Raw genomic sequence first — 21,801 nt, forward strand, 5'->3', positions numbered from 1 at the left:
CGTCTTTGAATCCCTCTCAAGTTAAAGATCTGCCGATAACCGACTTCGGATTGGGTTGAACTTTGGTCCCACAATTTTTCTTAGTTCAAAAGCGCTATTCTCGTGTACAGACTGTAAATCCTTTCATGCCTCCACTACAATAACATTACCACAAACCAGTGAATGTCTATAGGTTGTTTATATAGGGCCCCGCCAAACTAATGACACCAAGCTTATGTTTATTCATATATTTACCCCCAGCTTCCAAACACAATTATCTACCAATGTCTTTGGGCCAGACGAACAGCCCCTGAATATGAATAAGAAGTTCATTAAAACTGCGGCATATTACCCAGCAAGGTTAATGTTTAATTCAATGTGACCCGTATCGTTGATATTAGTTTGATATCTTATCCGTTCAACGCTTGCAGGACTATACGCTGATAACTTTAGTCTTCCTAATATTTGCCTGACAAATATGTCTGTGCTTGTTCACTGTGATGTCAATATAAAAAATTAAAAAAGGGAAGAGGCAAACAACGACTGAAGAGTCAACATTTGTTCTGTCTGGTAGAAGGGGAAGAGGATGAGGAGGTGGAAGAGAAGGAAGAGGAGGAGGAGGAGGAGGAGGAGGAGGAGGAGGAGGAGGCGGCTATGTGGATGTTCTAGAAATCCGTCCTCCTCCACTGAGCATTTGGATCAAAGGAACACCTCAGGGAGGGGGAGGAAGAGCGAGGAGGAGGAGGAGGGGGAGGAGAGGATTAGGAGAGAGGAAAGGGAGAGGAGAGGTAGAAGAGGGGGAGAAAGGAAGAGAAGAGAAGTGGGAGACAAAGGAGGCCAGGAGAGGGAGAGGAGAAGGTGCAAACGGCGGAGAGGAGGAGAGAGGAGAAGAGGATAAAGGAAGACAAGGAAAGGAGAACAGGGGAGGGAGAATGGATGAATAGGAGGAGTTGAGGCGAGAGAAGAGGAGGAGCAGAGAGGAGAAGGGAGAAGAAAGGCAAAGGGAAGAGTGAAGAGAGGAGACGAGGTCGAGATGAGAGGACGAGAGAAAGACGATAGAGCAAGGAGGATGAGGGAGGAGAGGTCAGTGGCGAGCAGAGAAGGAGCAGCGCGAGAGCGCCGAAGGGCAGAAGTGAGCATGTAGCGCGTCTCACCAGAGAGCTGGTGTAGGTGGGGTCGGCCGAGTTCTCCTGCAGGAAGCGGGACAGGCCGAAGTCGGACACCTTGCACACCAGGTTGCTGTTGATGAGGATGTTGCGCGCGGCCAGGTCCCGGTGCACGTAGCTCATCTCAGACAGGTACTTCATGCCCGAGGCGATGCCCCGAAGCATGCCCACCAGCTGGATGGGAGTGAACTGGCTGTCGTTGAGCTGCAGGGGAGGAGGGCAGGGGGACGCAGAGGGAGTGGGGGGGGGGGGGGGGGGGGGAGAGGAGGGGAGGAGGGCAGGGGGACGCAGAGGGAATAGGGGGGAGGTGGACGGGGGAGAGGAGGGGAGGGGGAGACAGGGGGGAGAGTGGGGAGAAGAGGAGGGGGTGCAGGGGAGGAGAAAGGAGGAGGAGAAAGAGGGGTGAGAGTTGAGGGGAGGAATGGGAGGAGAGGGGGTGAGGGGAGAGAGGAGGGGGAGAAAGTGATGGAGAGGAGAGAGGAGAGAGAGAAGGAGAGGAGGAGGGGAGAGGAACAAAAACAAGAGGATCAAATGTTGCTTTGGGAAGAAAGTAAGAGAATACTTTGCTTATCCCAGAGGGAAGGTGTTGGTATCAGAGCAAAAGGAGAACAAGACAGAACATCTAGGTAGAAAAATACAATATGGCAGAAAAACATGCTGTTACAAGAACAGCTGGGTTGTGATTGGGAATGTTGTTGTGTTAGCATGTCTTTTATTATGAGTGTGTTTCTCTTAATGGGTGGGCACACTTGATGTTTGTTAGTGTGTGTTGATGTGTTATCCGTTATTGTATTTGTGTGTGAGTGTTTGCATCTCTTTGTTTTGATTGGGTGTGTTCATTTTTGTCTACGTTAGTGTGTTTGTGTGTGTTGGTTGACATCAGTGTTTGTGTGTGTGTATTAATGTTTCTTTGTTAGTGTGTGTGTTGCCGTCTAAGTTAGTGTGTTTGTTGGTCGACATCAGTGTTCGTGTTAGTATGTCTGTGTGTGTTTGTCTGTTGATCGACATCAGTGCGTGTGTGTTTGTGTTACTATGTCTGGGTGTGAGTGTTTGTGTGTGTTGATCGACATCAGTGTGTGTGAGCATGTCTATATGAGTGTGTGTGTGTGTGTGTGTGTGTGTGTGTGTGTGTGTGTGTGTGTGTGTGTGTGTGTGTGTGTGTGTGTGTGTGTGTGTGTGTGTGTGTCCTACCCTGAGGAAGGAGTCCAGCGCTCCGTTCTCCATGAACTCTGTGAGGATCATGACGGGGCAGCTGGCCGTGATGATGCCCTCCAGGTGGATGATGTTGGGGTGCTGGAACTGGCCCATGATGGACGCCTCCGACAGGAAGTCCCGCCTCTGCTTGTCGGTGAAGCCGCCCTTGAGGGTCTTGATGGCCACGTAGTTCTCCTTCTTCCCCGGGACCTTGAGGCGCCCGCGACACACCTCGCCAAACTCCCCTAGAACACACACACACACACACACATGTTAACACACAAAACCACACAAAGGAATATAAACACACAAACAAACATAGAGGCATATCTACACACAAACACAACATTTGGGATACTTTCATGTTGTTAAATGTTTACAGTAAATGACATCTACTTTATATAGATGTAATTGATATACGAGTGGTCGGGTCTGGGAACAGATTTTGCTTTGAACGCCGACTGTTCAAAATGGCCGACTGCTATCTCTCACCGAGCGGCCCGTCAATACTCCTCCTAATCACTCAACAGACACGGCACGGCAGAACCCTGCACTACAATAAATGCTGCACTTGTTTTTGCCAGAAGTCTTTCGATCTTGATAAACCGGGAGGCTGCCGTCTGGGGCTGAGGTAACCAGAGGATTATCCCTTTGTTTGTAAACAGGAAAAGGGCTGAGCGGCCGGAACGAGAGCCGGTCCGATGGAAGAATAACAACGGTCGAACGAGTGTTGGGCGTGGTTCGGGTTCCCTCACCGGCTCCGATAACCTCTTCAATCTTCACAAAGGAGACGTCGATTTCCTTGGCGAACTCTCGCACGGCCTCATTCGGGTCCTCGTAGGTGAAGGGGTCAATGTACACCTTGACCCCTGTGGGAGGAGAGACAAAAGCGTTGCGTGGGAAAAGGGAAGAGGAGAAATGAAAATGGCAGAATCTGTAAACACGCGCACACACACACAATGGGAAGGGCCAATATAATGAATCTTGTGCCCGAGACACATGTCTTTGTTTAACTGCTGGCCCCGGCAGCGGGCGTCCTCTGTCACTAACCTTGTCCCATGAGGTACTGGCTGGTTTTGTCGGCCAGCTCTGGGTCTTTGGTTCGTCTGTGTCTGCTGGGGATGGGGGAGAAACCGAGAGAGAGAGAGAGAGAGAGAGAGAGAGAGAGAGAGAGAGAGAGAGAGAGAGAGAGAAGGGTGAGTGGAGTACGAAGAGGAGGACGAGGGCGAGGAGAACCAAACTGCAGATAAGGGCGTCGTGGGATTTGCACAGAGAGGGGGAAAATGGCTGCCCGAGCGCGGTCACCGCCTCCCCTAGCGATATGCTAATATATTCATTTTAGGAGCCAGGGAACCGGCGAGATGGTTTGGCAGACTGTAGAGCGATTAAGAGAGAGGGTTTTAAACGCTTGCGAACCGCCGGACACTTCTGGTGTGCATAAGCGTGTGTGAAAAGGATTTAATCACGTGGAAGAACAACACATCTGGGACGTTAGACACGTTGTCGGAGCCCATCCGACCAACTGCCAACTGATGTTTCTGTTTGCTGGTTTTTACCGGTTTGATGGTGGTTTTTCTTTTTTGATTGGTTTTTGAATATTACCTTTGGTTATGAACTGTCTGCCTCATTTAATTATTTATCATTATTTAATTGTATAAATTAATAAATGGCAGAGAGAGAACCGGAGACGGTACAAAATGATGTCCATGAGGACGGAGGTATATGACCTTGATATGTTTACTGTTATACATTTGTTGTATATTTATATATATATTTTGTGTTTAGACTATCTACTCTCTCACTATTATGTCCAGAACAGTAGCAGTATATAACCATGGCATATCACCGATTGCACTTCATATTTTTTTATATGCGTTGTTAAAAATGTGAAATGGGAGAATGCACATAAATATATCCATAAAAACAGTGGCATATGAACTTTTTACCTTTTTCTGTTTTTCTTGTTTAAACTATTACCCTGTGAGTGAGTGAGCCGAGCGAGCGAGCGAGCGGGAAGAGAGTGAGCGAATGACATAGAGACACAGCGAATGCCAAAAAACCATAAATATGTCCATAAAAGCTGCGGTGGCGCTGGTGACTGGCGACCCTGGATGTGGGATAACAAGAGAGCCGTCATCTGTGGGCTGACATAGGAAGCACTCCCCCCCCCCCCCCCCCCTCCCCCCCCCCCCACCACGACCAGCAGTCTCTCCCCCCCCAACACCACCACCCACCAGCAGCCTCCCACCACCAGCCCCCACCAGCAGAAGCCTCTCCCCAGGCAGACTGTACCCCCCACCAGCCCACCGCCCCCCCCCCCCGTCACCTCCGCCTGCCTGCAGCTAGCTACTGGGTTCCTGGACGTCCTTCATCACCCGCTCAGCTTCCTCACAATCTCAAAATAGCAATAACACCGAACACGGAATACAGAGCACCCCTAGCCATGGCAGAACTGGGCCTCAGCCTCCGCACACGTGTGTGTGTGTGTGTGTGTGTGTGTGTGTGTGTGTGTGTGTGTGTGTGTGTGTGTGTGTGTGTGTGTGTGTGTGTGTGTGTGTGTGTGTGTGTGTGTGTGTGTGTGTGTGTGTGTGTGCACTGAAGGTGTGTGAGATGTGAGTTTGTGTGAGTGTTAATGTGTTTGATGTGAGTCCGTGGTGTTGGTGCATGTGTTTGCTGTGTGTGTTTTTTTGTGTTAACGTTTTTGTGTGTTGTGAGTGTATTACTGAGTTGTATTTTTGTGTTGCATGCAAGGTTTGTGTGTGTGTTTGTGCCCTGTGAGTATGCGTTAGTTTTATTTGTATGTTACATGCTAGGTGTGTGTGTGTGTGTGTGTGTGTGTGTGTGTGAGTTGTATTTGTGTGTTGCATGCTAGGTGTGTGTGTGTGTGTGTGTGTGTGTGGTGTGTGTGTGTGTGTGTGTGTGTGTGTGGTGTGTGTGTGTGTGTGTTGTGTGTGTGTGTGTGTGTGTGTGTGTGTGTGTGTGTCACAAGGTCACAGCTATTGTTCTCCTGTCCTGTGGAAACAGGGTTGGGACGGCTGCATCCTGTCTTACCCCGCCTTGCTGCCCCCCTCCCCCCCTCTCCCTCTAGGTCCCCATCCCTCCCTCCCTCCCTCCCTCCCTCTCCATATCTCTGATGCCATCCAGGACCAGTTTACTGTGTAAAAGGCCCTAATGAGCAGGAAAACTTTACGCCGCGTAAGCAGAAAAAGAAACAGGACTTTGTCTCTGAGTGAACCACAGCGTGTGTTGTGAGTGTGTCTGTCACACTCAAACCTGGCGGTGATTACATATCATTCACACCCGTATAAACACCCGGGGCTTACTGCCATCAAAAACACTGCCCCCCCCCCCCCGTCCCTTACTGAGCAATCCACACCAGACTAGTCCCGGCAAGAACTAGACTGGACCAGAAACACAGCAGGGGCCGGGACCAGTCCCAGACCAGACTAGTCCAGACCAGAACTAGACTGGACCAGAACCAGAGCAGGCTCTTACCGCATGCAGAAGACGGCGGCGAAGATGACAATGATGACCAGCAGCAACCCCACGGCAACCAGCACCCCGGTGACCAGGATCTGGGATGGAGAGTCGTGACCTGAGAGGCATAGACAGAGAGAAACATTTATCAATCAATCACATACGATCAGGGCTAATAAAAAAACATCAATTCAAGGAGCGGGAGAGAGAGACAGAGAGACAGAGACAGAGACAGAGACAGAGAGACAGAGACAGAGACAGAGAGACAGAGAGAGGGATAAAGAAAAGGTAAGTTAGAGGGTGTGAGAGAGACACAGAGAGAGATATAGCGAGAGAGGAAGAGCAAGAGTGACCCAGCTAGAGCGGGAGAGAGAGACAGAGACAGAGAGACAGACGAGAGAGGAAGAGCGAGAGTGACCCAGCTAGAGCGGGAGAGAGAGACAGAGAGACAGAGACAGAGAGACAGACGAGAGAGGAAGAGCGAGAGTGACCCAGGTAGAGCGGGAGAGAGATACATAGTGGGAGAAAGAGGATGAAAGAGACAGCTAGCTAGTGAGAGATAGACATGTAGATAGAGAGAGCGAGAGAGAGAGAAGGCAAGAGAGCGAGTGCGAGAGAGTGAGAGACAAGTAGATAGATGGGGGGGGGGGGGGGGGGGGCAGAGAGGATGAGCGAGAGAGCGAGAGAGAGCGAGAGAGAGCTGTAGTGAGGGACAGAGAGGGCGAGAGAGGGACGGGTCTAGAGAGGAGGGGAGAGAAAGCGAGAGGTAATTATAGAAAAGACAGCAGGACGTTTAACATTGGAGTGTGGAAGCAGTGTGAGTGGCAGCACAGAACTGGGTTTTAGGCTGCGCTTCAAGGACACTCCTCTGCACCGACACACCGTCCACACTCACATACCCTTTGGTCTCCCATTCTGCATGGAGACGACATTCACATCTACCACCAGGCCTTTAGCGGACGCTTTTATCCTAAGCGCACTAGCAAAGTTAGGCTGGGAACAATCAGAGCATAGCGATCCAATGCATACCAACGAGGGGAAAAATATAACGCGTACTGTCAATGTATTTTATGTATTGACTCTTTGTTCCTTTTTTCGCCTGTTATTTACATGTTCGCGTCGCTTATTAAAATTCCTATTACTGTCCCGCTGTGACACCCGAATTTCCCCGTCTGGGATTACCAACGCGCGTGTTATCTTAAAGGGGAACCGTCACGCTCGGCTACTCTCTAATATGAGAGAGCGCTGCTTCGAGGAGCGCAGCGCTCCAGAACCAACGCCGTCTCCACAGCAGCATGTCCCAGGGACGCCGCCACGGCGACAGCAGCATCATCCGTCTACGGCTGGCCGTAAAAAACGAAAAAATCCCGTATAAGTCGTAGCGTCGTCGTCATCAAAAAGAAAAGTCGGATTGCGTCAAATGTTTTTCTTCGGGCTCCGATGGCTGTTGACGCTAGGGTTGGCTGGGCAATCGTCTACCAGCTTCCATCGTCCGATAGCGCCCCCCCTAGCGATCGCCGATAGTCGATACTATCGGGGGGGGGCATCTTTATAATAATTTTATAATATTAATTATTTATAATTTATCACTTTGAAAAAAATCACGTTTTTATTTTTCAATTTTTTTGTTAAAAACAAATACGATGGTCTTCCCCTTGGACCAGCGTGAGCCGTGAGCATGGACATAATAAAGGTCCTGGGGGCCTGGCCGTGAGCCTCCGCTGATTTAAGTTTCGATGCGTCGGCGCCCGCGGCGCTGTCATGATGACACACGCTGATGACACACAGCTCGTAGCTGTTTTCGAAATCGTTCCCTATCACGGATATTTGTAGTGTTGTTCGAATTTTCACTGGTTAATTTCATGCCCTATTTAGTGCACTTAAAATACCCAAAATGTGAGTGTACATATGATGTTCCCTACGTGTTACTCCCATATACCACAATGCAATGCAGTCGTGTTTTTCCGGAGGAGAAGAAGAAGCTCAATAACTGCAAGCGGCGAAAACGACTACATTTAATGATGGAGTCTCCGGCTTTCGTTAAGAAATATCAACAATTTATTTGGGATTTAACAAGAAAATGAAACATTCAAAATTAATAAGAAAAACCTTGTTCAAGGAAACACAGCTCATGTGCCACAGCTGTGACCCGGAAATGGTGCAGCCGGGTGTGATGTCATTTCGCCGTGCGAGCAGACCGGTAGGTTTTCGAGCCCCTCCCCTCTCCTCTCGCAGCAGTGAGTGAATACGGCAGGTCAGCGCTACACAGTGTGTTTTCCACCGGTGCCAGTTAATTTCAATTACAATTTGCGGGGCTTTTTAAGTTGAAAAAATAGCTACCACAGCGCTTTTTTTATTTATTAATTATCAATTATAAATTAATAATAAATGTAAAATTATATTAATTATATATTAATTATATTTAATTACATTTTAATTAATTATTAAAATATAATTATCGCCTTTTTATCGGCTACTTGAGACGATCGACGATGGAATCCATCTATCGCCGATAGTCGATAGAATCGACTATCGGCCCATCCCTAGTCGACGCCCCGACTTTTCTTTTTGCTGACGACTGTCCCAACTTGTCACTCTGATGACGACGCTCCGACGTTCACGATGCCGACACCCCTGGTCCGTGATTGGCCTGTCTCACCGTCGGGCAGCGTGCGGAAGGTGGCGGCGGGGCTGAAGCTGCCGTAGCCCACCATGGTGCGGGCGCGCACCTGCACCTCGTACTGCGTGGCCCGCCGCAGGTCGCTCAGAACCACCTGGTTACCGGGGCTCTCCTTGTAGTGACACTGCTCCCCGCTCTGACGCTCCTACCGGGGGGGGAGAGATAGGGAGGGAGAGGTTAAATATCTGTCAGACTGGTGGATGTGTACTGTAGAGGAGTGTGTTGAAGGCTACTGTAGGGTAATGCAGTGCAGCAGTCTTGCAGTATAGTACGGTACAGGGTAGTGTGACGCGATGTCATTTGGTGTCGCGTGGGCCACCGGGGCGCTGAGGGGATCATCCAGTGTGTCGCAGTGTGTCGTGTCGCCGGGTGTATTGAACGGTAAGCGTTATCCCTCTGATGCGTCGCAGTGCTCTCCGCGGCCTCGGTACCTTCTCGCAGTAGCGCAGCTGGTACTGCAGGATGGTGTAGTGGGGCTGGGTGGGCACCGACCAGTGCAGCGTCAAGCTGCTCTCCGTCGACACGCTCTTCCGGATCACAGAGACCAGCGCCGGCACTGCGGTCACGGACAAACACACAGAGCGATGAGTCTAGGGGCCCCGGGGGGGGCGGCCGGCCGGCCCAGGGGCCCTTGAGGACATCGGGCTGAGACCCTGCCGGAGTGCACCCACAGCTGCTGCTGTTGAAAACATGATTTCTGGCCTTTTTTCCCCTCCTAGAGTAAATTGTTTGAGAGTGAAAGTACGCAGCTTGAGTGAGTCATAGCTGGATGGGTTTTAGTCTTTAGCGCACTTTAAATAATTCACAACTAAAGTGATGGCGGCGGTGGAAAAGTTACAGAGTGCCGGCTTAAGCAGTATGCCTAAGCCCTACCTGAGTCCTAACGACCCGTCTCTGCCTTCCCCGTCCGGTCCCTCCCTGCTCCGCCCTTAATTATCCGTCTCTATGCTAAGTGTGTTGCTGCTACCTTAACGAGCTGTCTGTTTATTCACTGTCTGGCCCCTGTGCTCCTTAGTGAACCGTCTCTATACACTGTATTGATACACTGTCTAACCCCTACCGGCTCCTTAGTGCCCCGTCTCTGTACTCACTGTCTAACCCCTACCGGCTCCTTAATGCCCCGTCTCTGTACTCACTGTCTAACCCCTACCGGCTCCTTAATGCCCTGTCTCTGTACTCACTGTCTAACCCCTACCGGCTCCTTAGTGCCCTGTCTCTGTGTTCACTGTCTAACCCCTACCGGCTCCTTAATGCCCTGTCTCTATACTCACTGTCTAACCCCTACCGGCTCCTTAATGCCCTGTCTCTGTACTCACTGTCTAACCCCTACCGGCTCCTTAATGCCCTGTCTCTGTACTCACTGTCTAACCCCTACCGGCTCCTTAGTGCCCCGTCTCTGTACTCACTGTCTAACCCCTACCGGCTCCTTAATGCCCTGTCTCTGTACTCACTGTCTAACCCCTACCGGCTCCTTAATGCCCTGTCTCTGTACTCACTGTCTAACCCCTACCGGCTCCTTAATGACCCGTCTCTGTACTCACTGTCTAACCCCTACCGGCTCCTTAATGCCCTGTCTTTGTACTCACTGTTTAACCCCTACCGGCTCCTTAGTGCCCCGTCCCTGTACTCACTGTTTAACCCCTACCGGCTCCTTAGTGCCCCGTCTCTGTACTCACTGTCTAACCCCTACCGGCTCCTTAATGACCCGTCTCTGTACTCACTGTCTAACCCCTACCGGCTCCTTAATGCCCTGTCTCTGTACTCACTGTCTAACCCCTACCGGCTCCTTAATGCCCTGTCTTTGTACTCACTGTTTAACCCCTACCGGCTCCTTAGTGCCCCGTCCCTGTACTCACTGTCTAACCCCTACCGGCTCCTTAATGCCCTGTCTCTGTACTCACTGTCTAACCCCTACCGGCTCCTTAATGCCCTGTCTCTGTACTCACTGTCTAACCCCTACCGGCTCCTTAGTGCCCCGTCTCTGTACTCACTGTCTAACCCCTACCGGCTCCTTAATGCCCTGTCTCTGTACTCACTGTCTAACCCCTACCGGCTCCTTAATGCCCTGTCTCTGTACTCACTGACTAACCCCTACCGGCTCCTTAATGACCCGTCTCTGTACTCACTGTCTAACCCCTACCGGCTCCTTAATGCCCTGTCTTTGTACTCACTGTTTAACCCCTACCGGCTCCTTAGTGCCCCGTCCCTGTACTCACTGTTTAACCCCTACCGGCTCCTTAGTGCCCCGTCTCTGTACTCACTGTCTAACCCCTACCGGCTCCTTAATGACCCGTCTCTGTACTCACTGTCTAACCCCTACCGGCTCCTTAATGCCCTGTCTCTGTACTCACTGACTAACCCCTACCGGCTCCTTAATGACCCGTCTCTGTACTCACTGTCTAACCCCTACCGGCTCCTTAATGCCCTGTCTTTGTACTCACTGTTTAACCCCTACCGGCTCCTTAGTGCCCCGTCCCTGTACTCACTGTTTAACCCCTACCGGCTCCTTAGTGCCCCGTCTCTGTACTCACTGTCTAACCCCTACCGGCTCCTTAATGACCCGTCTCTGTACTCACTGTCTAACCCCTACCGGCTCCTTAATGCCCTGTCTCTGTACTCACTGTTTAACCCCTACCGGCTCCTTAGTGCCCCGTCCCTGTACTCACTGTCTAACCCCTACCGGCTCCTTAATGCCCTGTCTCTGTACTCACTGTCTAACCCCTACCGGCTCCTTAATGCCCTGTCTCTGTACTCACTGTCTAACCCCTACCGGCTCCTTAATGCCCTGTCTCTGTACTCACTGTCTAACCCCTACCGGCTCCTTAATGCCCTGTCTCTGTACTCACTGTCTAACCCCTACCGGCTCCTTAATGCCCTGTCTCTGTACTCACTGTCTAACCCCAGCCCCGCTCACCGTCGTGGTTGGTGGTGATGTTGATGCTGTCCCAGGCCGGCGCCTTGCCACTGAGGGCCGACACGCCGCTCAGCGCGTCGATGGAGAAGGTGTAGGTGGTGTGGGGCAGCAGCCCCCACACCTCGGCCCGCCGGCCCACCAGCCCCAGCTGGGCGGGCCGGTAGCTGACGCTGTCGCCGCAGGGCGCGCACTGGCCGCGCCGCACGCCGCACATGGAGCAGCGCACGGCGTAGCTGAGGTCGGTGCGCCCGCCGCTGTCCAGGGGCTCGTTCCACTCCAGCGTCAGGGTGGTCTCGTTGACCCGGGGCACGATGCCGCGCGGCGCCGACGGGGGGCCTTGGTGGGGACACACACGCAGGCACACACACACGCAGGCAGGCACACACACACACACACACACACACACACACACACACACACACACACACACACACACACACACACACACACACACACACACACACACACACACACACACACACACACACACACACACACACACACACACACACACACAGGTGAGGGTCTGAAAACGTCCTTGACCTCCATGTTCTGTTTTTGTGCTCTTTAACCGGTCTCTGTATTCACCGTCTAACCCCTATCTGATCCTTAATGACCTGTTTCTGTTTTCACTGTCTAAACCCAAACAAAAGCAGGCCTGAGACACAGCTCGCAGCGTTCGTTAGTAGGAATGGCTGAACACTTCATGAGAGAGGTTCGGATTCAGCCATATTCCATTTGTACAGTTCATTCCATCGGGCCGTTTCTTCTGTGACTCTGACGTCTTTGGAATAATCCCTGCATAACGGCGGTTAAGGCGAGCGTACCCCGGAAAGGAATATAATGAATCCCAGATGAAAGGCAACATATACTGCAATAAACAAATCGACTTTGTTTATTAATATGAACGCCAATGAGGTCATCCTGGCCCGAGTAGCTCATCCCGGTTCCGCGTGTGCGGACGTGTTCCTGCCTGACCTGGCGGGCAACTACAGCGCTCACGTGCGGACCACATGTTCCCGGTCGCCCGACCCCTGACCTCCGGACCAGCGGTGTAGTGTGTACCGCCGCGGCCCATCCCGTCGTCAAGCGTTGCCCAGTGTGTCAGAGGCTTAAAATCGACCTGCTCCTTGACGACCTGTCTCTGTGTTATCGTTCATCAATCGGATTGACCCGCCATGGAAGAGCCGTTGAATAAACAGGTTAGGTTGGCGTCCGCGTAAACACGACGAGGCGGTGTGTAAATCCCTCAAACCGGGGAGCGTAACCGGGGTTATTCCATTCTTAACCGGGTTTCGCTGCTGCCTGTGAAGGCTGTGTATTGATTCATAACGGCCACGGACGACGTGGTGATCAACAGGAGGAGAGGAAGGAGCTGAGCGGGGGGGGAGGGGATCTGAAGAGCGCCGGAGGACACAAGCATCTGCTGCCACGGCGTGTTTGAGGAGCCCCCCCCCCTCCCCATCGCTTCAGACCCAGCGTGGACTGTCTGGAGATATCTCCGGCAGATATTGAGTGAATTAAAAACACATCTCCGCCCCGTTTGGCGCACGAGCCGTACAGGGAAATATATCAGCGGGCCAATTTCACGGCGGCAGCGCGTGTACGCTTTCTGTTTACCGGCCGCCCGCCACCGCCGCCGCCACCGCGCAGAGTTATACCGCCGCCACAAATCTTAATTACGACAAGAGCGACAGACTCCTCCGCTAGGCTTAAAGGCACAGCATGGGGGGGGAAATAACAACTGTGACAAGAAGAAATTGCAGCATCAATTACACTCGTCGGCAGCGGCGATAACGATCGCGGGCGACCGAGGAAGAAGAGGAGCGACGTTCCTCTCCCGAGCTCCGAGATTTGAGGCAGCCGGCGTGACTGAATTGGCAAAGGGTCTTGTCGAAAAGCCCCGCGACGGAGACTTAAAGTGCCAACAGCAATGTTCTCTTTGGAGGCGAAGGCATGAGGGGGGGGACGACGACTTCAGAGAGCAGACGCGCTCCGACTTCGACGGGTCGGAGGACTCGTGGCGTTCGCAGACACGTTTTGACGTCGCCACGGGTCGACAGACTAAAGCCTTTGTTGAGTTTTCTTTATTTCTTTTTTTAAACCTTCTTCAGGGAGGGAATATTCAAAAAAATAAAAATCTTCAGGGAAGGAATGTTAATGAAGTGGGTTTTTTACTTCACGTTGACAAGTGAACGGAGGGTAGAACGGGGAGAGATTACAATTGAAATAAGATGTGGGATTGATGGATTAATGACTGGGTCGGCGCGGTGGATTTGCTGAATGGCGCTGGACCTGATTGAGACAGAATCCGTCTTGTTACCGGAGCGTTGGCGGCGGTGGTGGATGTACTGTTTGGCATGTATTTCACACCTGCTTGCCAGGGAAATAGAAAAAGCAGCGTGAGCCTGTTATTTTTTTTCCCCCTCCACTACATTGTTTCTAAAAATCGTTTTGTGTGGCTGCTCTGAAAGACTGGGCTAATTAAAAAAGTCCTTCCTATTCACACTTCAAACATGGGAGCTTGTGAATTGAAATTCCTCAATCCACATTGAGGTGTCACTTCTGACAATAATGGCTGCCTCACATTTGAGTGAAACCCCCACCCCTCCCACCCTCACAGCCCCCCCCCCCCCCCATCCCCAGCACAAAAGGAACGCATATCAATGGTCAGCACCAACAGGACAAAGAGCACAAAGCAGGAAGCAGGCTGGTGGAGGGGGGGGGGGGGGGGGGGTTAGCTAGCTAACACCAGAGGAACACAAGAAAAGAAATGGAGTCAGCAGTCGTAAAAACAAAGGTTGGCTAGGCTAGCAGGAGCACGGGGGAAACACACACAGAGCTAATCTAATGCGGGCCTGAAAAGCCTGCTATCCTCACAAAGTATTTAAATTGAGATCCCACATACTTATGGTTGCTTCTCAACATCCAGTTTTAACAGTCAATGTTGAAATGTGTGTCAAGGAACGAGTGTGTACGTGATGAGTACACAAAGTGTCCACAGTCCTCGATAGTCAGAAAAACATTGAACCGCGTTCCATTTGAAAGCAGTGCATCTTGGGTACTTACGGGTACACGGCGAGTTGGGGGCGTCCGACTCGGCGCGCAGGTAACCGGGGCGACACGCGCACACGGTGGAGCCGATGCCGGCGGCGTGGCTGTAGCCGGGGCAGCCCGTGCACTGGCCTTCCAGACCCGCCTTGAACTGGCCCACGGGACACTCTGATGGGAGGGGGGGGGACGGGGGGGGGGCGGGGGGGACACACACATCGCCGTCGTTAGTGGGTGGGAGAAACGCAACGACGCGCACTGGAGAGGGAACTTTGTTGACAAAGATTCGTGCAAAATGTACATCACACCTTTGAGAATGTGTGTGGCCAAGTGCTAAGCATGATGAAGTACGGCCACAGTAAGAAGAACAGTAACAGACAGCGCCAACACTATAGGGCGGCCCTGCGCCAGATACACTATGAGAGACGTCTCATACACCCCCCCCTGGGCGAGGAACAAGGAAACAGTGTTCAACGCTCACACCAAAGGCCTAAAACGAGTCGACCATCGCTCAGCCAAGTCATCTGTGTTTACCGAGTGTACGCTCATCTACGAGGAATTCCAAATCGGAGGATCGGTGCGCCGGATAGATTAAATAATCATTTGGAAGTAAGCGAGTTAAGACGTTGAATCCCACCGGCTCGGCACCGCAGGCGGCCGACGACCGAGAGGACACGAGCAGAGCTCCGTTTTAAACCCATTTACACTGACGGGCCCAATGTTACCCCGAGGTAGAAGAGCTAGCAGATATATTTTAACACCTCGATTATTCAAGCCCCTGACGTAAGCGTCTCACGGCGTCGATTCCCCTCCCAGTGTACACAACGTAAAAGGCACACACATTAGCCACTGCGTTCCACCTCATCTTTTCTGTTCAGCCCCCCTTCGTTGATTGCCTTAAAACCCCAGTTTTAATTATGATTATGCAAATGATTCAAAGGGGAAGGGATGTATTATTTTCTGCATATTTCTAACTCTATAGTGCTGATATTTTATTAATAAACCCTGTGGAGCAGTAAATGACTCTGCTTCAGTCTGCCTCCGCCACTATATTCAGGGTTCCAGCGTGCGCGTACAGCCAGCCGCAGCGCCCAAGTCTGCAGCGGCTCGATAAGGACGATTTAACTGCTCATGCAGTTCCTTCAGACGTATCTGAAGTTGGAACACGCATCAAAGTAGAAGTATATATATATATATATATATATAGGTGGAGGCAGAAGTGGTTTTGCAAATAAGATTGGATACTATGCAGCATTTTCCATTTTGTTGATGGGAGTTTATTCTTGAGATCTTCTTACGGAATAATATTAACTTTACTTTTTCCTCGCTGCTAGATGCTCTACTAGAAAATAAAAGAGGCAAAAACGCTAGGTTGGAATGCCATTCCTTAACTACTACTCCTGCAACGACTACTTCACTCATCCTCTATAACCGAGCGTGTTCTTCAGCAGGCTGACAAGTCCCCCCTCTCTCTCTCTCTCTCTCTCTCTCTCTCTCTCTCTCTCTCTCTCTCTCTGGCCGCCGGCTGCACCTCGCTCGAGGACCACTGCCTTCCCAACACTTCTGAGTGTGAAGGGTTAGGGGGTGTGGGGTGGGGGGGCACCGGCAGAGTGAATTCAAGGCCTTTAAAGCCTTTTGAGAGCGCTCCCCTCCCCTTCCCCCCCCCCCCCTCCCCTCCCCTCCCCTTCCCCCCCTCCCTTCACCACCTCTGCAACCTCTGCATCCCCAGTCACTCCCAGGAGAATCTCAGCACTGCTTTTCATCTCGCTCCTTTGACTCGATACCAGCTGAAGAATGTCTGGCCTGCAATCCCTTTAGCATCAGAATGACACCTGTCTTCTCTCTCCCCCCCCCCCCCTCTCTCTCTTCTCTTAAGCTAGATGTACTGGTGCACGGCTTATCTGCAGTACCCCGGTTGCCAAACAGCAAACAAAACCGGCAAACACTTCAGCCCTCATTTTGAGGAATGCATTCCAAACGTCTCGACGCTGGAAATGTGTGGGTTTATCTTCAAGTTTTATGACAAAAAGCAGCGGTTTCGAATGCCTCCCCTGTAAAATTGTGCCCAGTAGGACGTTCGGCATTGAGAAATATAATGTCTCCTACGTTCTACTTTTAAATCAATGTCAAATGCGTCATATTGATAAAACCTGTTTGACGTCTAAACAATCCGTCATTGTATTGATCATTTCAAAATACAGATTCCGATTCAAAACTCACTGCCGCACTCCGAATCAAAAAGCGTAATACAATTGGCCACGATGGCGCGCGTTGAGGTTTGGTATTTCCGTCCTATCGGGTCTGACCAACCCCCGGTCGGCTGGCTGTGGCTGATAAAGCCAATAACAACACGATGTCCATCACGGTGACTGACGTTGACTGACAGGCAGAACACTCTCGCTATGGCGACGCCACGCACGCCGTTCCACACAAGATGTTCTCAGGGGCCCGCGGGGGAACCGGCGGCGCCCCCAGGAGACATCCAGCACCACGGGGCCCGCCGATCCATTCCTCTCTTCTCTCCCGGGGGCCGCTTGGCAGACCGATTGCTCTCTAGTCCCGCCTGGGATTGAAAGACTCCGGGAGTGGGGCCGGACCCTGTGGTCAGAGAGGGCCCCCGCAGGCCCCCCAGACACCAAGGGCAATATTCCTTTGTTGTCGACTCGTCGGCACCGAAGAGCATTTCAATCTTCTGTTATTTGCTTCTGGTATAGAACGCTTACTTGTACAATTGACCTGCGCGAATATTTAAATTCATCCTCTTGTAAGCCTGCACAGAAAATAACATTGTGGGCAACGGCAGGGACACGCTTTGTGTTTCGTGACAGTTGTTGATATTCACTCTTCAACCGTTCAAATTGGATGCCTGATGCCTTCGGTCTGAGCAGCTGGGGGAATTTATACACCTTTTAAATCAAAACGTAATCACTTTCTTATCCTCTTGTTATGATGACTCATGGGAGCAATACCCAGCCGCCACACACACACACACACACACGACACACACACACACACACACACACACACACACACACACACACACACACACACACACACACACACACACACACACACACACACACACACACACACACACACACACACGACTACACACTTCCGACAGTCTCAGAGCATTATATATAGATTGACATGTTCTTCAAAGGACTTGGCTGTCTACATCACGCTTATATAACACTGCTTTCTCGGAAGATCTAATGCCATACTGAGATAAAAGGGGTAACAGACAGTGAAATCAACGTAGACATAAACGAAAAAGGAAAAAAGATGTGTTATTCATCACTAAAACCTAGCGTGTTGTGTTGTCCTACCATTCCCAAATGAACCCTTGAATTCTTCCTTCACGGTTCCTTTAAGCTTAAGGTCACTCCAAACTGCACTAGAATGTTCCCCAGCAGCAGAACCACATGTGGAACACGCGCTCCATATGGACCCCCCCCCCGGTGTCAGGTTCGACCCCCACCACCTCGACAACACCCACAATAACTTCCTCCAACTCGGATTGAGTAGTTGTTGTTTTCTTTAATTAGAATTCCGTCTCTTTCTAAAAATGAGCGCTAATTAAACTCCCCAATTCCTCAGAGCCTCCTCCCTCGCCGCTCCCTCTCTCTCTCCCTTTCCCTCTCTCTTTATTTCCCGCTCTGCTTTGATGTTCCCCACGTCACAAACCTGTTTACCGTCTCCACATCGCCGGCCCGCTCTACCTATCCTCTCCCTCTCCTCCCACCTGCCGCTAAGCACGTCGCTTAGAAAAAACAACAACAACAACTCATAAAATCCTCTCAGGATTTGAACCCCAGCTGCCCCCCCCCCCCCCCCCGCCTGCCCCGGTTGGCTCTTGACCTCTGACCCTAACCTGATCCTTTTCCCGTACCCTCGGAGGCCCGGGCCAGTCCCTCGCCTCATTAACTTCCTTTGGTTTCGTGTTTCCTCCTGTACTGGGAGGGCCCCGAGTGCCCCCCCCCCCCCCCCCCCCCCCCCCCCCCCCCCCCCCCCAAGCCCTTCCATTGTTTCTCTGTGGAGTCCCTCGGCTCTGAGTGCCTGGCGGGTGTGGCTGTATTAACATCCAAGTGTGTGTGTGTGTGTGTGAGTGTGAGTGTGTGTGTACGTGTATATGTGTGTGTGTGTGTGTAGTCATGTGTGGCTCCCCACCAAAAATTTAACTGGAAAAGAGCCAGCTCTCCCGTCTGCGAAGGCGGTTTCCCAGGTGGAGACGTCGAATCCCACAGGGTTTATAAAGTTCACCTCCATCAAGACGGATGGGTGACGGTGACATCACTACAAGGGGGTCTTATCCCACCGTTTTTTTTCTGATCGCGTGTAACGTCTATCTCTCCGCGGCATCAAATGTTTTTGATGGGACTTTGTAATTGATTGATGTTTGTTTTTTTGTCCCGTATTTTATGGCCTTGTCTCCGAGTGTGTAGAAAAGAGTGGATGAATAACTTTATAAATGTATCATCATTAAGGGAGACGGGAGACGGTTACATCACGGAGGGCTGCACACAATCTCAATCAATCTATGACCCCCCCAGACGTTGTGTGTGTGTGTATCCCCCTCTCTCTCTCTCTCTCTCTCTCTCTCTCCCCCTCCCTTCCTATGTCTCTCGCCCCTACTCACTGTTGCAGACGGTGCTCCCGTCCGCCGCCTCGAAGCCGGGCAGGCAGGCGCAGGAGGTGGTGGGCTGCCCCACCCACTGGCCGTCCTCGCCGCAGAAGAGCTTGGGGGGCCGCGGCCGGCCCTGCTGGGCGGCGTCCGCCACGCACACGCCCTGGGCCTCCTGCACCAGGGTGCGGGGCACCGTCTCGGGGAAGGAGGACAGCGTGCTGACCATGGACGGGCACTTCTTGAAGAAGACGCGCACCGACAGCAGCGCCATGCAGGCCCCCTGCGCCTGGAAGGCCAGGTAGAAGCCCTGCATGGAGAGCGGCCCGAGGCGCAGCGTCTTCACGTTGAACTTCTGCTCCCCGCCCTTCCGCAGCAGGAAGTCGGCGGCCACCGTGTCCACCTAGAGGGGGGGGGGGGGGGGGGGGGAGGACGACGAGCGCACACGGTCAGGCCAGGATCCACCGCCCGGAGATTAGGATCACGGCGGGAAACAATGGCGCTCCGACATGCCTACGTAATGTTTGGTCGGGTGGGGGGGGGGGGGGGGTGTGTGTGTGTGTGTGTGTGTGTGTGTGTGTGTGTGTGTGTGTGTGTGTGTGTGTGTGTGTGTGTGTGTGTGTGTGTGTGTGTGTGTGTGATGAGTAAGTAGTACGGTTTTAAACAGAGAGGCAGGTGGGAGAGCGGGGGCAGTACGGCCGACTCTAGACCCCCGAGAGACCTGCTCATAACTAAGATAAGAAATAAGATCCTTCTCTTAATCCCGGAGGGGGAAACTCTTGGTGATAATGATGACGCAAAAACTACTCAGGATAAAATGAAGCGACGACAGGCAAAAGTTCATAACAAAGCGGTTGTAATCCCAAAAGAGTTGGGTCAATACAACACTGTACCTCAGTGTAAGTAAGTAGGCTAACCAAGCACTCCATTAATCACTCGAGAGGAAATGCAGTAGAAGTTACTCTCACCACTTACTTAAAATAAATAGTAATACTAATATACTCAATTAATTAATATACTCATCTAATATACAAATTCATCAAAATTCTAAGGTCTTAATTAGGGGACAATAAAAGAGGGTTCTCTTCCCATCCGGGGCGGGGCTGACCGCATACGGACCGCGTACTACAATGTACGACCGCGTACCTTGGTGTAGGGGTTCTCCATCCACGGCGGGTGCGTGTCCGTGGCCTCGTTGGAGTCGGCCTGGTAGTAGTAGAGGTTGAAGGTCTCCTTGCAGCTGCGGTGGTGGGTGGTGTGCGAGGAGCACTCCATCATGGTGAAGGTCAGCTCCACGTAGGCCTGGGACGCGCCGCGCCGCAGGATCAGCCGCTGCGCAGCCAGTGGCTGGACGCGCTGTCCACCTGGCAGATCTCGTAGGTCCGCACGCTGTTGTTCTCCTCGTCCAGGCCGCTCAGCTGCTCCCACTGGGGGGGGGGGGGGGGGGGGGGGGGGGGGGGATCACAACATTGAACACGCTGAACGTTGAACGCAGTCCCTTTGTCAAGTCACGAGAGCGCCAATGACAGGTGGACCAGCACTGACCAAACCAGAACCGATGCTACATTTACAACCGATGGACCCGTGAAGAGAAGAACAACGGAGAGGCTGACCGTCAATCAGGACCAACTGACGCCAGCGATTAGCCAAACCGAAGCATTCCATTCATCAACAGGCATGGTTGATGAGTTTTGGTAATTCACACGATACTATTGATTGCAATTTCATATTTCAGCGAATACCAGAGCTCGTCAGGGCTGAAGACTCTGGAGGCGGGAGGAAATGTGACTCCGTCTCATATTTAAACCCGGGTTGTAAAGCGATTCCCAGATGTGTTTTTTACTGGGAGTACACGTTCCCAGTTTCCACAAGTAGAAACGACCACTGGACACACAACGGTCGTACGAGTCGTCTCTTCAAATATCTTTTAACAAACCTGACCGCCGCCCAGAGAGCCTTTAAATAAACAAGCGGAAAAGTGGCATTTATAAGTAATGTGGCCGCTAAAATCACAGGGCTTTAATTTAATAAGAAAACCGTCACTCTTCATTTTCTGCTAAAAGTAGGGACGCGACGGAGCAGCTAGCTACCCCGGAGTAGCGACGGGAGCCTCGTAGCACAGCTCCGCTGGCACGCCTCAAACACCGCGCTGCTCGCACCCACAACACCTGACAGTTGATGTCGGGTGAAACAGGAAAGTTTGACGCTGGTCTTTTCCGGTTCTGTTTGACATTTTGGTTAAAGTCACACACTGGGACACCCTGCTGAGAATACCTAATTAGCCCTTTGAGGAGAACGGCTGGTGAAAAAAAAAGTGGCATTATTAAATGTCTGCCGGGGCGCTTTGGGGGGATTATCAAAGTGTTTTCCGTCGCATAACTCACAACGTAATTGGGGGAGGCGGATGTGCGCTGTGGCAGGTTTAATGTGATGTGTCCTTACTCCCCCACCGCCCGGTTCGCCCCCTAAATGTTAGCCTTCATATGAAACACACTCATACACTTCCAGACCCACACATGCAGAACACACACATTCCCCAGCACACATCCAAACACGCAGGAACGCACCCACACACACACACACACACACACACACACACACACACACACACACACACACACACACACACACACACACACACACACACACACACACACACACACACACACACACAACTACATTGGAGGAGTTAGGGGTGAGGTGCCTTGCTCATCGA

At 51.8% G+C, this 21,801-nt stretch overlaps 1 protein-coding gene across 1 annotated transcript in view; it reads right to left on the reverse strand.

Annotated features, from left to right (window-relative positions):
- Positions 1–21,801, reverse strand: part of LOC132461565 (ephrin type-B receptor 4a-like) — a 44,227-nt gene that overhangs the window by 5,770 nt on the left and 16,656 nt on the right. The window contains 12 exon segments of the mRNA XM_060056753.1: positions 1,134–1,349; positions 2,337–2,584; positions 3,095–3,208; positions 3,390–3,454; positions 5,835–5,934; positions 8,476–8,641; positions 8,928–9,052; positions 11,411–11,746; positions 14,480–14,632; positions 19,101–19,488; positions 20,232–20,413; positions 20,416–20,512. Of these exon segments, the coding sequence (XP_059912736.1) occupies positions 1,134–1,349; positions 2,337–2,584; positions 3,095–3,208; positions 3,390–3,454; positions 5,835–5,934; positions 8,476–8,641; positions 8,928–9,052; positions 11,411–11,746; positions 14,480–14,632; positions 19,101–19,488; positions 20,232–20,413; positions 20,416–20,512 (2,190 nt within the window).

Source organism: Gadus macrocephalus, chromosome 7 (assembly GCF_031168955.1).
Source record: "Gadus macrocephalus chromosome 7, ASM3116895v1".
NCBI lineage: Eukaryota > Metazoa > Chordata > Actinopteri > Gadiformes > Gadidae > Gadus > Gadus macrocephalus.